The sequence below is a fragment of the Bolinopsis microptera genome, chromosome 12 (assembly GCF_026151205.1).
Source record: "Bolinopsis microptera isolate Bmic1 chromosome 12, MBARI_Bmic_1.0, whole genome shotgun sequence".
Lineage (NCBI taxonomy): Eukaryota > Metazoa > Ctenophora > Tentaculata > Lobata > Bolinopsidae > Bolinopsis > Bolinopsis microptera.
This window is the reverse complement of record NC_087083.1, coordinates 1,701,536-1,717,586: the sequence shown is the minus strand read 5'-3', so window position 1 is coordinate 1,717,586 and position 16,051 is coordinate 1,701,536. Positions and strand designations below refer to the sequence as shown.

Here is a 16,051-nt window from a genome sequence, read left to right as displayed (position 1 = left end):
TGCTGTATATTAGTTTTTATGTCCTTTTTGTTAGTCAATTTTATTATTATTTTTGTGTTATTCAATTCAGACAACCTTATAACGTAAATGTGGCACTGTGGCACTTGTGGCACTAACATGTGGCACTTATGGCACTCACATTTGGCACTTGCAGCACTATCATATGTAGCATGTGGCACTTGCGGCACTCACATGTGGCACTTGCGGCACTATCATATGCAGCATGCTATCAAATGATAGTGCACATGTTACAAATGATAGTGCCGCAAGTGCCACATGTTAGTGAATAGTGCCACATGTGCCACATGTGAGTGCCGCAAGTGCCGCATGCTACATATGAAAGTGCCACAAGTGCCACATGTTAGTGCCGCAAGTGCCACATGTTAGTGCCGCAAGTGCCATAGTGCCACATTTACGTAATAAGGTCGGCTCTACTGGTACTGGTAGTCGTTTTTTGTTGTCGAACCATTTATAACTATAACTATAAATATAAGCAATTATAACTATGAGCGTTTATAGGCGATTACAATTTAGCCGTTTAGAAATCTCTAAAAATCGTATTTATAATTTTAGGCATATTATTATTAACGACTCACAAGCACTTATGTTTATAACTGTAAGCGATTACAATCGCTTTCCTCGTTTAGGCTTAGCGCCTTGTTAAAATATGGCGATTATATTACCGTTTAGTTTCTTGTGTATCAGGAATTATAAAGCGCTTGTTAAGAGGCGTACTCGGGTTTCAGCACGACAACTTACTTAACGGCCTATTTAATGCTTCCAATTTTTCATGACTTCTAGAGATTATTTATTTATTATATTTCATTAAATTGTGATGGTATTAATTTAACTACGTATAAGGGGCTCCTTTTAACTAGAGTATGGAAATTCAAGTTCCGATGTTATGGAAGTCTTCCGGTTTGAGACTCACTCGGGGAAGTAGTCCCAGCCCAAACTCTCTTTGTACAGATACAATTTTAGGACAGTAATTTCTATTGTAATTATGGATTCAGAATTTTATGTGAATTTATATCTGGAAGATAACCAATTGAAACAAGAAAATAAGATTGTAAAATAATTGTTTTCAATATGACCACAATATTGAATCAACTATCATAACGAAAGTCCGTTTACCCCAAGTAAGGTGGCAGCGGATGTGGTGAGGTGGAAAGCAATTAGTAAGGACGATCGGTCGATTGGATGATGTTTCACGAGGTTGCAGTGCCAGTTGTCTCTCTCTCTGAAGTAAACGTAGATCAATACAATGTTTCCAGACCGCATTAATTATAACGATGAACTTAATTAAGAATGTCGGGACACGGCCGCACGGATCAAACAATAATATGTAATACTAATAACTATCAACACTCAAAAATACAATTACAATAACTCTAAGTCTATAGTGACTGACCGTGACTAAGCTTCATTCTCTCATATCATACTCATAGACTAAGTCTTACAACGGTTAGGAACGGTCTGAAAAGAGACAAATTATAAATAAAATGACCGACTATCTAGTAACAATTATTAACTAATTAGGCTAAATTAAATAAAGGAAAGTACAACTTTTGTAGGAACTTAACAAATAAGGCTCAAATAACTTACGATGGAATATTACGGGTGGAACTTAGGTAAGGAGAAGCAGAGCAGGTGGGATGGGTCTCACCGTAATATCACCTAGGAATTTATAAACTATTAGAAACCAAATAATTAGCGGACAATAAATGAATCTAATTCTAATGCTACAAAACGTGTATCAACATTAAACAAGTGGAAAATACTATTTTTATGAACATTTGATTAATATTTAATGTAAGAACAATACCTCGGGAAAAGATCCCCATAGCTTAGCCTAGTTACTGGAAGGATCGATCGGGAACAAGTAGTAGCGGCGAGACTATCTGGTGAGGTATAATTGTGTATAAATATCTTAACCGCATATTATGCATTCTGCAACAGAACTTAACCTAAGTATGAACTAATCTTAACATCAACATTTTGATACGATTTGAAGCAACGATAACAATATGACAAAAACTTAACTTTAAAACTACAAACCTATAATGAAAATTAGTAAAGAGTGGAGAGAGAGCGGGCACAACAGAGCATGACCCCCGGGCCGGAGATAAGGGAAAAGGCAGAAAGGCGAAAGGCTAAAGGCGAAAGGCTAAAGGCAGCGAGCAGCAGGCGAGCTTCCCTTTTTGTATAGTGCTGGTTGACAGGTCTTTGGGGAGTTGAAGGGGGAGTTGAAGGCTCAGCTGGTTCTCATGGCACTCTTGTAACACCTCGGCTAGTTCGTCAACACAATGATCAAAAATCAATGCTGTTAAAATAATTGTAAGTATTCTTTTAACTATAAGTTATAATAAATTTGAAACTTTAACAATCTTTAAGCCACTGCTTTTCCCACCGAGAAAGCTTCACAATTCTAAATACTACTAATTTACGAAGACTTAAAATACTAACTACAGCTTCACGCCGTGGGACATTGCAATCATATAAACCTTACAACTTTCAGCTTGTAACGCTGACTCCAAATATTTTCTAAATTGATAAAGACTTTAAATTATTCGACCGACTACCGGTCTCTCAGTACAAATATTTTATAAGATACTAATACAGGCCGTGAGATATTTGCAAACCTGTTCACCCTCAATTCACTATACCCCTACCTAACAGCGCTTGCTTGCGCTAATAAGCGCTTTAATTTTCCTAACATCCCTCAACATAGTTGCAATACAACGCGGGCGCCGGGCAAGTGTCTGCAGGAATTAAAAGGCGCTTATTAGTATTACCGCTTTTCTCGATGCCCGGCCCCTCAACCTGGTTGGAAATTGTCATACACTTGTCACAACGGGTGATACTCGTAAAATATTTGTTCCAGGGACCGTCGGCGAGTCCAACTCAGCGCGCGTCCTGGTAGTGCAGTAGGTTATAAACCTTCAACATACAAACAAAAAGTGGGTTAGTGGCGCAGTTCGTTAGTCGACCTGCCTTACTCGTGATATGCTGCTCAATCACGAGGTTGCGGGTTCGATCCCCGCCTGTGCCACAAGTCATAGGGTGAGCGGCAGGGGTGTGGGAAGCGCACAGGGGTGTGGGAACCTTTACTTTTAGTAGAAATGCGAGGTTGCGGGTTCGACCGTTATATTACGTCGTGACCCACAGGGGGGTCTGAAACCAGGTTTTCGATCAAATGCAGCCATTTGTAGTCAAACGTCGCCAACAGTTGCTCTCGTCCAATGAAATCGCTGCATTTTGCAAGTTAGTATGCATAATTGAATTACATATATTCATATGCGGAGCTTGGCTTACATAATGCAGCGATTTCATTGGACGAGAGCAACTTTTGGCGACGTTTGACTACACATGGCAGCGTTTGATCGAAAACCTGGTTTCAGCTCCCCCTGTGGACCACCATTGTCGTTTCATTTTAGCGTTTCTCATGCTGCGCATCAAATAATATTTTTCGCAACCATGCAACTTCGGTAACGTAGTAGGGGGTGCACGATAAAAAATAAATTTGTATCACGTTGTGACACTCACGGTCGTTTCACTAGTCCTGACGATACAGAGGGAGCCGCGCACTTCGTGCGCGGCGGGTCATACAACGTATGTGGTATGACAAAAATAAACTTGCTTGGATTTTCAAAATTTGTGTACTATGGTTTTTTTGTTTTTAGAGACTGTGAGAATTTTCATAGTACCAAATTTGTTATACCTTTTTGAAATGATCAGTGAGTTTCGCCTAGGTGCCATATTTGATGGTGCGCGGCTTTTGGAGCAAAATTAGGTGTAAAAGTCGAGTAATTTGACGAAATACGTTAATTTTTGCCGTATTATCAATTATTTTATTATATCTTCGGTTCCTGAACATGAATCATGCTGAAAATTTGTCAGAACCTTCCAATCATACTTAAATACCGAACCTAATTTAGTTGGGAGAGATTGGCCTTGATTAAGAGGTCTAAAAATGACAAAATAGGTATAAGTCCGTTGATAACTCAAATTCTGACCGTCGAAGTTGCTCAAACTAATTGCAAATTTAGGTTCAGTAGAACATAAGTGTTTACGTACGCTTAATTGACGATGTCAATTCATGGCAGCTCGGCGCGGCACAGTAGCGCATCTCGCTACAAACGTACGCCGATCTAGCCAGAGATCGCTGTGACATGTGAGAAGCCTCATTGAGTGCGCGGCGCGGCACAGTAACGCATCGCGCTACAAACGTACGCTGACCAAATTTCAACAAAATTGTTATATGGGAAGTATTATAACTTTTTGATTGTTTCCGATATAATGTGCTGGCCGAAATAAGAGCTAAAAACCATTCAATGGTCAGCGCGCGCGTCTTACGGTCGATGGCGCACTGTTTAAACGTAAATTGTTAACGGGTGATACTCGTAAAATATCTGTTCCATATATTGACGAGTCCAACCAGGCGCGTTGTAAACCTACGCTACATGCAACGTAGATTGGCGTAGCTGCGAATGATTGACATGGACATCGTGAACGAAGGAAATGATGTGAATAACAAAACTATTATGTATTACAAATGTTTTTAATGTTTAAGCGATCGCAATTATTTTCGAACCGCTTATAATTGCTAAAAACAATTATAAGGGATGGTTTTTAAAGCCTTTAATATATATGTAATAAGCAATTACAAATTATTATGTATTAGCGCTGAACAAAACATTTCATTATTAATGAAAACTCGCCAGATTTGAAACGAGTGCTCGGCTCCCCCTGTATCGTAAAAACGATAAAGGGGGTCACGACGCGATACAAGTGTCAAAGCGTTAGTATGTTAACTCAACGGGGCACTAAAACTTAAAAGTAAAATAATTCAATGAAGTAACTATTCATTGTAGTCTATGTAATAAGCGCCATGAGTTGGCACAGAATTTTTTCTCTCTGATTTTGATAAATTTGGTACTAAAAGTTGCCTCTAAGTGTGAATAATGCAAATTCACCGTGTAGCAAAATAACTGATAACGTCGAGCTATATGTGGGCCTCCTGTGTATTACAAGAATGTACAAAGGACGAAAAATGGGTAATTTATTGCTTAAAATGCCTATAACTCCTAAAATATTGAATATTTTGAAATAATTATTACAGTATCTGAGTATCGTAATGAGCTTAGTCAGACGCAACTTTTGGTACCACAATTATAATATTTGAAGAACCAAATTTTTCAAAAATTTGTTCAAAATTTCACACACCTTGTGTTCAGATTGAAAAATTTTGAAAATAATTTTCCTTTAAATCTTAAAATATTAGTACTAAAAGTTTCGTCTCGATGAGTTGATTACGATGCCATAATAATTATGTGATAATAACCGAAAATGTGAAAGTTATAGGCCAAAAACTAAAAATTTTCGCGAAAAAAGCACGCGCGGCGAACAAGCGCCGTGTAGCGTTTTTAGCGAAAATTGCTACACGGTGGATTTATTTTATTCACATTTTTAGACAAATTTTGGTACCAAATTTATCGAACTCAGAGAAAAAAGTTCTGTGCTCGCGCTTGGCGCTTATTACACTGACTATTGATTTCGGTTCAATAATCTGCATAACCCTATAAATGATTTTCATAACGTTTCAATGTTTTTAATTTATGCTATTTTTGATAACATAAAAAATAACATGAAGTCTTTGGCTTATTACTTGTTTTCCCAATATATTTTTTATTTTAAAAAAAATTCAAACAATATGTAGGGGGTGCACAATATTCACAAACTACGGCGTAGCGAAATAAAACTTACATCATCTTGTTTGGTTTAATGAGATCTTTCAGAAAAGTATACATTTGCACAAACTTTTTTTCGATTGGTCACGTGACCTCGCTCACGTGACCCAATGCTAGTGCGCTCGCAGTTGAAATTATCACGTAACTGTCTTTATGCCCTTCGAAAAAAGAAAAAGAAATCGAGCGCTAGAGTGACACGTCACGTCACTTGCGCTGCATTTCGGAGCTGCAAGTAGGAATAAGATTTCATATTTTTGTTTGGATTTGTTGCCGTGTTGCAGTTCTTTGTATTTTAATTACTAGATAAGTTAGTGGATTTTAATTTTATAAGTTTCATCACCGTGTTTTAACTTTCCTGTCATTGTTGCTAAATTAAGTTTTATGTTTAGCATGATTTGAAGTAAATGTACTTATTATAGTAGCCTTTTTTATTAGTTTTGCTTTCTGGCCATGGCATTTCTATTGTAAGATATTGACGTTAATTCCTTAGCTTGTGGACCCACATTAATTATATGCAAGACTAGACAGCCATAATTACATTACTTATAAATTTTTGGTTTGCTTGTAGTTGTAGGCGCTTTGTTGGCTCCTGGATAGTTATATGTCTCATCAAGATTTCTCGTTATGGGAAGACGCCAATCAGGAGCTTTTGTCCATTTGTAAGTCTGATAACGCCTTTAATATCGTATACAGTAAGATGCAGGAATTGTACCCAGACTTTCACTATATGCACATGTTTTCAAGTCCTCCTCTTTGCTTTGATCAGGCTTTGGCTAAATTTTCTCCTTTACTTAATGATAAAGAGTACATATACTACCTTCTGCATTTTCATTTTAAGAGAAGCGCTATTCCTCCTGCTAGTAGAAAGTTTGGTCCATTTGTAGGAAAGTACAAAAGATCTAGCGCTATACATTTTTCTAGAGATCATTTACTGTCTTTTCTTGCTGTGTTATTTCAATGCAAGGATATTACACGTGCTGTTTTGGATAAGGTGTGGAATAAGATGCATAAATATCTTCTTAAGTGCCGAACTCCTGAGTCACGGAACTGTTTCTTTTCTCAGTCGTTCGATATAGCCAACTTTGTAGCCTGCACATGCATAAAGGATTCAGATAATGCGTCTCCGGCTGTCCGTACCAAAAAGCCTAGATTGAGTCATAGTACCCCGGTTCAAACTCCGCATAGTTCTAAGCGAAAGCGAGTTAGTAAACCTAGGAGCAGTGTGGTATTCAGAAACGTTGCAGTTCAGACATGGCATTCCTCCTTCAAATACGATCTGGTTCGAAAAAAAGTCGTGTCAAGCAAAATTAAGGCCAGGCTCATAACATCTGCACGTTGTCAGCACATTTCATCGACTTTAGAGAAGCATAAGGCCGATAATAAGCAGCTACAGCTAGAAAATGGGATGCTTAAGGCTAATATCGACGTTCTATTGCACAAGCAAGAACACTTCCAATCTCAGATAAGCTTTAAAGATAAGAGCATCGCAGAATTGCTGGCAGATTCTGACAACCTCAAGGCTAGCTTATGTGATATTAAGGCTAAGTTAAGGGATTCCAATAATGAATGCAAAGTGCTCGATGATGAGCTTTGCCAATACCGAGATTTAGAAGCCCAAGTAGATAGAATTGCAAATGACCCTGATTTTAAGCTCCGTATTTCTGAGGCCTCTAAATCCTATGATAGATCAGATGCTGCTGATACGAAACTTTCGAACCAGATTCCTATGCGAAGTAGTCGCAAATCTATCAATCCTAAGATTGATATTGCGTTGTCCATTTTGAGACACGTTGGTCTTTGTTCGCTAGAGAAATGTTTTGAAACGTTAGTACTTTTAGGAAATCACGTCTTTGATCAGGAATGGGAGTTAAGTAGCGATGTTTCTAATAAGCGAGCACGTCAGATGTTGCCTAGTGATAGTACTAAAGGTAATGTATCAGAATCAGATCCTGGCCCCACTTACCCAAATCCAAGCAGCAGCACGAGCAGTATCCCGGCCAAAAGAACAATGCATAAGATCACTAAGAATACAGCTCCAACTCAAGGCTATCTGCGTAAGTTTGAGGCCAATGTGTACACGCCCTTAGCTCTTCAGTCTGTTGCACAAGAGCTGAAAAGCCCAAATCTTGTAACATCGACCATCATGTATGATGGGGCTAGTATTAAAAAGGGCAAAGTAATGACAGTTGGCGTGGTTAACGCTGTAAATGACCCCGTATCAAGCAAAGTTACATCGCATTATCGCCAGCTTGGGCTTATGGAGATGGTTAAGAGTGATACTGATTCTTCATTCAAGGCTGTAACTTCTACCTTACGTAATGCTGCCGTTCTTGATTCTGATACAGTTAGCCATGAAGACGTCCTCAGTTCGACCAAAGATGTATTTTCTAATATCGATTACATTGTAACAGACTTAGGTGGCGAGATGAAGCCTGTCAGTGAGAAAGTTTCCGAGCTTAAAGTTTCACTTGGTCATGATAGTCGGCCAACTTACATCCATTGCAATGCTCACGTTAGTCCGGCGTTTGATTCTGAAATAGATAAGGAGTTGCATGCGATTGAATCACTCCTTGATATAAAGCGATATGTTGACAAAGGTTTTAATTCATCTTTCTTTAGTTCAAGCCGCTCATGTACTTACACTATGTTGCACGCTCTTTTTAGTATGCTAGGTTCGTCACTATATAGACAAAAAGAGCAATCATGGTCTTGCCAAAAGGATTTTACCGAGTTTTTATTAGCTAATAAACAACCTCAAGACACTTTCTTTGATCCTAATAGTTCTAGATTCGGAAAGGAGTCTGAAATGTGCTTCATACTTGCATTTAACTTTGATAATGTGCACAATTTCATTTCATCGATACACAAAGATAATAGAATGTTTAAATCTTGCGAGTATTACATCAAGTGCCCTTGCTTTATAGAGCTTGTTATCTCAGTCGCATTGATATTTTATCACATCTATGCCCCATTTTTGGTTGCCGTCGGTGCAGAAACGTGGCTCGGTCATACTCTCCTGACGCATAGTCAGCTATTTTCTTACTATCCCAGCCTCAAGCATGACTTAGAACAGCTGACTATTGATCCTAGTTCGTTGTTTACTAAATCTCGTCTCCCTCATTTATCTGATTTCCCCCAGCTTACTCATAGTTCCAAGGTTCTATATACTCGCATGGCTGATAAGATTTTTGATGATTTAGATAGTGGTATAGTTAACGGCGAGATTGAGAGTAAGATGGTTGAGTGGATGGTCAAACTCCTTTGTGAGCGCTTGCTTATGGTTACAGATAGGCAGGTGGATGAGTATTATGGAGGTCCAGATTCAGTGGTTGGTAGAGAGCTGGCAATAAATCCAGATAAGATTGATATGGCTGCCACGACCCAGCTGCCTTGTGAGCACAGTGTTGGGACGCTAAGACAAAGCTATCGCCGAGGACCTACTGCTAACATTGAAACATTTTCCCAGCACCAGGTAATCAAGAAGAGTCCTTTGTACGAGAAGCTTCTCTCAGGTGTTATTACAGCTGATCAGTTTGGCAAAATGATAAAACTGATTAAGAAATCTGCGTCACTTAAGTTGTATATCCAGCACAGAGACGATGATCGCAAGAAGCTTAAACAGGAAAAGGTTCTCCACCTGTACGAGCAGAAAAAGAAGCGAATGAAGGAAGTTCGTGATAAGGCTGGGTTGGTTAGTGTGGTAAAGGATCATGGAGGCCCCTGCCAAACAGAGGAGGATGTAGAGATCATGGTGGGTAGGTATGAAGGTAGGTCTGAGGCTCTGATGAAGGATCTTTGGAACGAGATCAAGTATCAGAAGAAGGTCATTCTCTGCATTGGTTCAGCTGATCAGAGTCATGGTGACTTGTTTAAGCAGAGGATTTGGAATCGAGCTACCAGAAAGTATGACCCTGTGCCGTTAGAGCAGCGTATCAGTAACCTAAAGAGTATTCTCAGGTTACAGTCTGTAGATGGAGATGGGAGTGGTTTAGTGCCTGCACCGGTGATTTCGGTGGATCAGTTCGTCGAGAAGGCTTCTGCTAGGCACGCAGAGTTGAAGGGGTTTAAGCATCGTGCAAGTGTTACTTCGGGTAGTGATGATGCGGGTGAGCATGATATAGTTGATTTGACGGGTTCCTTTTATGATGGGTTGGTCGATGAGAAGTTCATAGCAGTGTTCTACAGTGATGACCCCTCTACACCATGGTACCTTGGTGTGGTTGAAACGGTGAGAAGCAACGATGGGTGCGAACAGTGTGAAGAGTTCTCGTTGACTGGTTTGAACTCATTTGGGCATTGCTTTGTTGTTAGGTTCTGTGAAGCCAAGAGAGGGTCCTGAGCAACGGATCAGTCCAACTCAGAATGGGAGTTGGATACAAAGGCGCAGCTTTATCACGTCAATGCTTGTCAAATTGTACCATGCAAGGTCAAGCTGGCTGATTCAGGCGCAGCGATAGTAATCGGTAGTAGAAGCGGTAAACATCCTAAAAAGGGAGTATCTGCTAGGTTATTGTCGTACACTGTGAGCAATGCAAAGGAGATCGATAGATATCTACATTGTAACATTCTTTACTCTCTAATCAATGCCGAGCATAGTTAGTAATTAGGTCTCATAGTCTTACTTAGGTATTCATGTAACTACGTTATTGATTTATCTGTGCCTTTTCGGAAAATGTTAAATGGTAATAAAGCCAGGATGTAATGAATAGCATTTAAAGATATATGTATGTATGATCTCGATAAAATGCATGCCTTAAAAACAAAAAAATTAACTAAAAATATTTTAAAATATCAAAAAAATATTTAAAACTTTAAAAAAATTAGGTATCATGAATCATGAGACAGTTGACAATGACATGGATAGCCTGAACGAGAGACTGGAACTTAGAGGCAGCACCCGACACGCAGGTATAAAACTTGGTACATTTGTTTTGTCGATATTTCGAGACGTTTTTGTAACAAAGCATGTCTTATTCAGGTGGAGATTGCTGGAGGATAGTGTACTGATGTGTGATGAGGACTTCGCTGTAACTTTGACGATAGGACAAACTCGAGGTACGTTGTTGGTTTTGCTTAAAACTGCTCTGGATGAAATTTTCATCAAAAATAAATTTTCTCGTCACGATGTGATCCATTTTACTATCGAAACATTTCCTTACCATCACATGAGTCATGACGTACTGTTAGGTTCACTGTTGAGCAACTTGAAATTGGAGGCAGCCATATTTTTAAAATGGGGTGTTTAACACGGTCGGGTCCTAGCACACTTTCGCCCATTTTTTTCTAAAACAAGGTCGGGCAAGGGCCCGGGTGAACTCCTGTTCAGAGTATCTTGCTGTATTAATGTACGTATCAAGTTTTGGATTAAAGAATTAAAGTCAAACTACATCTTTCAGTTGGTAATCGGAGATAAACCCCAGGAGATCACATAGGAACCGTGTGCTAAACGGAGCATAGGGAGTTTATAGTTGCAGAAACCTTCTTCAGTATTAGCAGCGTAACTTCTAGGTCAGTGTGCGCCCCTTTTTACAAGTCCAAACGTTTTGATACTTTAGAATTAATTATGGAATCTGCAAGATTTGTTCAGTTTTCACCATGCTGCCTGAATTAAATATGATAGGTAATATTTAACTCTCCCAGGATTTGGTAGGCGAGAGTTTTAAGACGGACCGGCCGCTATAAAATAGGTATAAAAGCTCAAATTTATCATGATTTCTTCTCTATTGACAATTATCCCGTTCACATTTTCGTTCAATTTTGGTCAAAGTAACCAATTCGCCTGTTGCAGTATGTAATAGACGTAATCGTAAGATAAAATGTTTCCAATATAATAAGATCACGAATCATCTAATTTGGATTTGGGAATTTGTGGGCCCCGAGAAGTCTACTAAAATTCAGCTAAATAAATATCAGTAAATTTTCACCTCCTAGTCACCCGATCAGTGCTTGCCAATAGACTGGGCCCGACAATTAGAACTATCACACCCTCCCCACAAATTTTTTGAGTAGAGCCAATCTCTACTCTGAACCGTAATCACGTGACAATTTCCATCCAATCCGCTTCTAGGCATTAGGTATTTATAGGCAACTGCCCAACTCCTTCACAACGTGTATTTCCCGCTATAAATCGCAGAGTTAGATAAACAATGAGTGACACGTCATTAATTGTGACAAGCGGATTGCAGACTTATATCCGGGTTGATCGATTTGTTCCAAAGTTCAGCGTAATAGAGATTGAATTAGTAATCCATTTACCTGGAAGTTAATACGTTACACGAACCGTGCTCACCTTGTAGTTTAACATCGAGAACACTGGAAAAAGGGAAAATAAATAACTCAAATCCAGCACCTCAGCTATACCAGCCCTATGACGATTCACCGAAACAGTCAGGCACCCCCAGCTTCCATTGAGCCCCCAATTTTATACCGAGCCCCCACCTCTTACAAAAGTTTCAGTATTTGATCAGGAATCGTCTCAATCCGGGACACTGACCCAGACTCTTAGAGAAATAGCAATTTTTGCATCTCGTCAATTGTCATTAAGAGAGAGTGGGCGGGAAGCGTAGAAATTTTAGTGACAAATTATGCTGCTATTGGGAGTGTCAATCACAATCTATATTAAGTGTGTACTGACATCGAGTTCTTTGGAGTAGGTATCAGCCGCTTAAAGTTAATGATATCACGAGCTTTATGAGTAGGTATCCGCCACAATTGACTAATTTCAAGGCTTTAGAGCCTTCAGTCACTATTTACTTAGGTATATTCAGAGTGTTGGAGGTGTCGGTCACTGTCTGTAGGTGTAAGTATCTTTATATTAGATGTGTTGGCCGCTAAGGACTGATATTAGTAGCTTTGGAACTTGGAAGAGACGACTTTTTGCTAACTAATCAGTACTGAAGATATAGTCAAACCTGGGTTGTGCCTATTCAATGGTAGTGTCTGCAGCCACTTTGCAGCCAACTTCTAGAGCTAGAAATTTTGGGCTTATACTTTGGTTTTGATCGGATTGGGCCAATTTTCCGTTGTTTCGTGCATGTGATTTAAGCACTTAAGGGGACGCCCATAAATATTCTAGTCCGCCGTCCATGCAGAGTCAGACGCTATGTTATATGTTAGAGTTCCACATAACTAAGATTGGGAAGAAATAAGAGACTCGATTGACCCGCACTTTCCAATCATCTTATCATGGCCTCCCTAAAGTGGGTTAAAAATTTTAAGCCTTTTTTATGCCTTAAAGTTTCCATTTCACATTTATGATTTTAATTTAAAATCATAAATGTGAAATGGAAACTTTAAGGCCTCGTAACTTCAACTGTTAACGTTGAAGCATCATGATATTTGGAGTTTCAGTCAAAAAAGGCTATTTTATCAGCATCTGAAATTTCAAGATTTCATCTTATGAGTTGGCCAAGTTATCACCTTCCAAAGATTGCACCCAAAATAGTCCGTTTCGGTTAAGTTTTGTAGCCTTAACCATGTCTTAAGAAAGTCCGACCGCTCCAAATTTTCCGATTGATTTTGAATGAATTTTAGCGATAATTGGTATAAATCTTTTCTTATCATTGATTGACGGGTAATACCCGTCACGGTTTCAGGCTGCGTGAGAAAAATATTTTGCGAGCTGCAGCAAGACGGCTATTACCCGTCAAATCATTGATTGATATGCAAGTCGAGATTAACGGTTTAATTTAAGAATGCACCCGTTTGGGTATCAGTATTTTATCGTCGATGATTGTGTAATACTAATAAAAACTTTTTCAGATGGTAAAACTGGAGAGGTAGCCGATTTACACGGGGAGCAGGAGTAAGAAGAATACGATCTAAAGAGGACTCTGAAGGACGAGAAGGCCTCGACATCGCGTACGACTCTGTACGACTGAGGCAGGATAAAGACTTTTGGACGTATAGACAGGACTTTGAATAATGTTTTGAAATAATGGATATTAAAATTATGATACAGACTAGAGATTAAGTTTTGGGATAAAGTTTTGAACGAATAATCTTGTGCTTATGAGTTTTCAAGAATCCGATTTAGCAGAAGTTTAGATCATGAAATGTTAAATTATCATTACTAGAGAAATTGTGTAATACTGTTGTTATGTTTTGAGTATTAAATGTTTTTAAAATGAGATGTTTTTCGACTTAAAGCCACATATAACTAAAAATAAAACGTGATCAATAAAACGTTTGATTAAAACTAAAATAAGCGATAAATTTCTACTTGAACTTGATGACTGTACTAGCGAGCCTTTGAGCGCGCAAAAACATGCGCGTCTAATTCTATCACAAACGATCACGGTTACAATTTGTAGATTTAAGCGCCTCCACATGACGCATGATGCAAACATTGCCATTTTCGGTCACACAGTAACTGCAAAACACCTATAATACTCTTACAAAGTCCTGCTTGAAAGGGTCTTCAGAATGAAGAGGATTCCTATACAGAGAAGAAGTTGTCAGCACTTCAATGTCATGTTAGTCACATGGCAGTGAAAACCTGGTCACATGTCCGTTACTTTGAGCTTTATATACTGCGTTACTTCGCGTTGCACTTTGCAGCTCACCTAGAATGTTCAAATTGGCAGTGAAATGATGAAATCGATATATCTTGCACTTTGCAGCCTCCGTGATTTCCTAGTTCTGCTTCTTTGTTTCTGTCGTCATAATGTGTGCTCCCGTCATCAAATCTAAACACCGTGTCCCTATTCAACGACGTGCGTTAACTTAATTTAGATTTGAGGCAATTTGAATCAAGATGTCCGAGGTTTCTTCATCATTATAGAAGTAAGTGCTTCAGTTACTGCCTTGCATTGTGATTTGTTTTGTCTTGTGCCTTAGAAGCTGTAATACTACCTCGGAGTTAGAGGGACCAGAACACCGTGGAAGAGGACATCTTCATTCCACACTGACGATTTTGGCCTCCTAGCACACGACGCCGGGATAGACACGAGACAATAAACATTAAATTTTAAACAACATGATATGCACATTGGACTAATGATGCTGTTTTTCCCACTTTATGGAGAGAATGCTTATGATTATAGTTTCAATTAACACATTTTGAAGATGACTGGATTTATTGTTCATTTGCATGCTATGTATTGTATTTCGGTTTATCTTCACCCATAAAGGGTTTGACCGTTGGGAGCGGTATCAAAAAAAAGTTACAGTTCAAGACTAGATATGAGACGGCTCAGGTATTATAATTCACGCACGCGCACGAATTTATTTGGATATTGGCTGGCGTAAATTGCTGACAATTGTGTCATATATAGACAGGGATTTTACAAGTCGCTTTATTTGGTCAACTAAGGTCAAAATCGTTTCAAATTTTCAAAATCTTTAGGAAATATGCCCTTCTGCTACGCATCACTTGGATTTTTTCCGCACTTGAAAGGCAAAAACGCCAGAGTCGAAAATGTACTTAAATTTCGTGAAACGTAGGTTTTTGATGATTAAGACCTGTTCCAGTGGCCCAATTGCTTATATATTGTGCTGCCAATCAGAGGGACATATTTCCTATAGACTAGGAAAAGTTGAAACAATTTCGACTTTAATTGACCAAATAAAGCTACTTCTAATTGATTTTATACTTCCGGCCCAATTCGAGGGGGTCTACTAGACGCAAAACGACAGCATTTAGGGCGCGCATACGATTGTGCACCCCCTACAATATGAAATTCTTGACATACGTTGCATGCCACTTTTCGCGCGCGCCGCCGAAGAAAGTCAATAGGAAAACAAATTTTAGGAAAACAAATTTAAATTTTGGTATTTATTGATAACAATCAAAACATATCATATCATAACAAGAATTGCGCCCGTTGTTTTGTTTTGGCGGACGCTAGATTTCCATTTCACATTTACTATAAATTTAAGTATAAGCTCCAATCAGCTCACTTCAATCTTCATGATAATAATATTGATAAATTATGCATCAAATACGGGAAACACTTGAAATTCAGTTCAATTGCCGTAGAACTTAACTTGTATCTGTAATTCAAGAAATTATCAGCAAAGGTAAACTATACTCGTGTACACATCAATACACTATGCGTGCCACGTACAAATTGGGCGTATTACCTAATAGTAATATTATACATTACATGCATCATATACATTAAAACACAGTCGCGCCGCGCATTCATAGATCACAGGCTATCTATACATCACATCTCCGCAAGCAATCCTCGCGCGCGCGCAACTTTTTCGTTGCATGGTAACGGACGGAATGACATCATATTCAGACCCGCCTACTGCTATCTCCAAAATCCACGTTTTTCTGCAAAAACCTCCATTCG

At 38.9% G+C, this 16,051-nt stretch overlaps 1 protein-coding gene across 2 annotated transcripts; it reads left to right on the top strand.

Annotated features, from left to right (window-relative positions):
- The first annotated feature begins 5,721 nt into the window (after positions 1-5,721).
- Positions 5,722-15,415, top strand: LOC134824289 (uncharacterized). Of its 2 annotated transcripts, XM_063836104.1 has the most exons (4): positions 5,722-10,658; positions 11,147-11,258; positions 11,391-11,437; positions 13,512-15,415. In XM_063836104.1, exon 1 carries the CDS (start codon positions 6,352-6,354, stop codon positions 10,087-10,089), a length of 3,738 nt encoding a protein of 1,245 aa, XP_063692174.1. In that variant the 5' UTR covers positions 5,722-6,351; the 3' UTR covers positions 10,090-10,658; positions 11,147-11,258; positions 11,391-11,437; positions 13,512-15,415. The 2 variants fall into 2 exon arrangements, with proteins under 2 accessions (XP_063692174.1, XP_063692172.1); XM_063836102.1 differs by lacking the exons at positions 11,147-11,258; positions 11,391-11,437; positions 13,512-15,415 and adding an exon at positions 10,729-10,754.
- The last annotated feature ends 636 nt before the right edge of the window (positions 15,416-16,051 follow it).

Excerpts from the sequence above, each read along its gene's own strand:
- LOC134824289 (XM_063836104.1), top strand. The coding sequence starts at position 6,352 with ATGTCTCATCAAGATTTCTCGTTATGGGAAGACGCCAATCAGGAGCTT.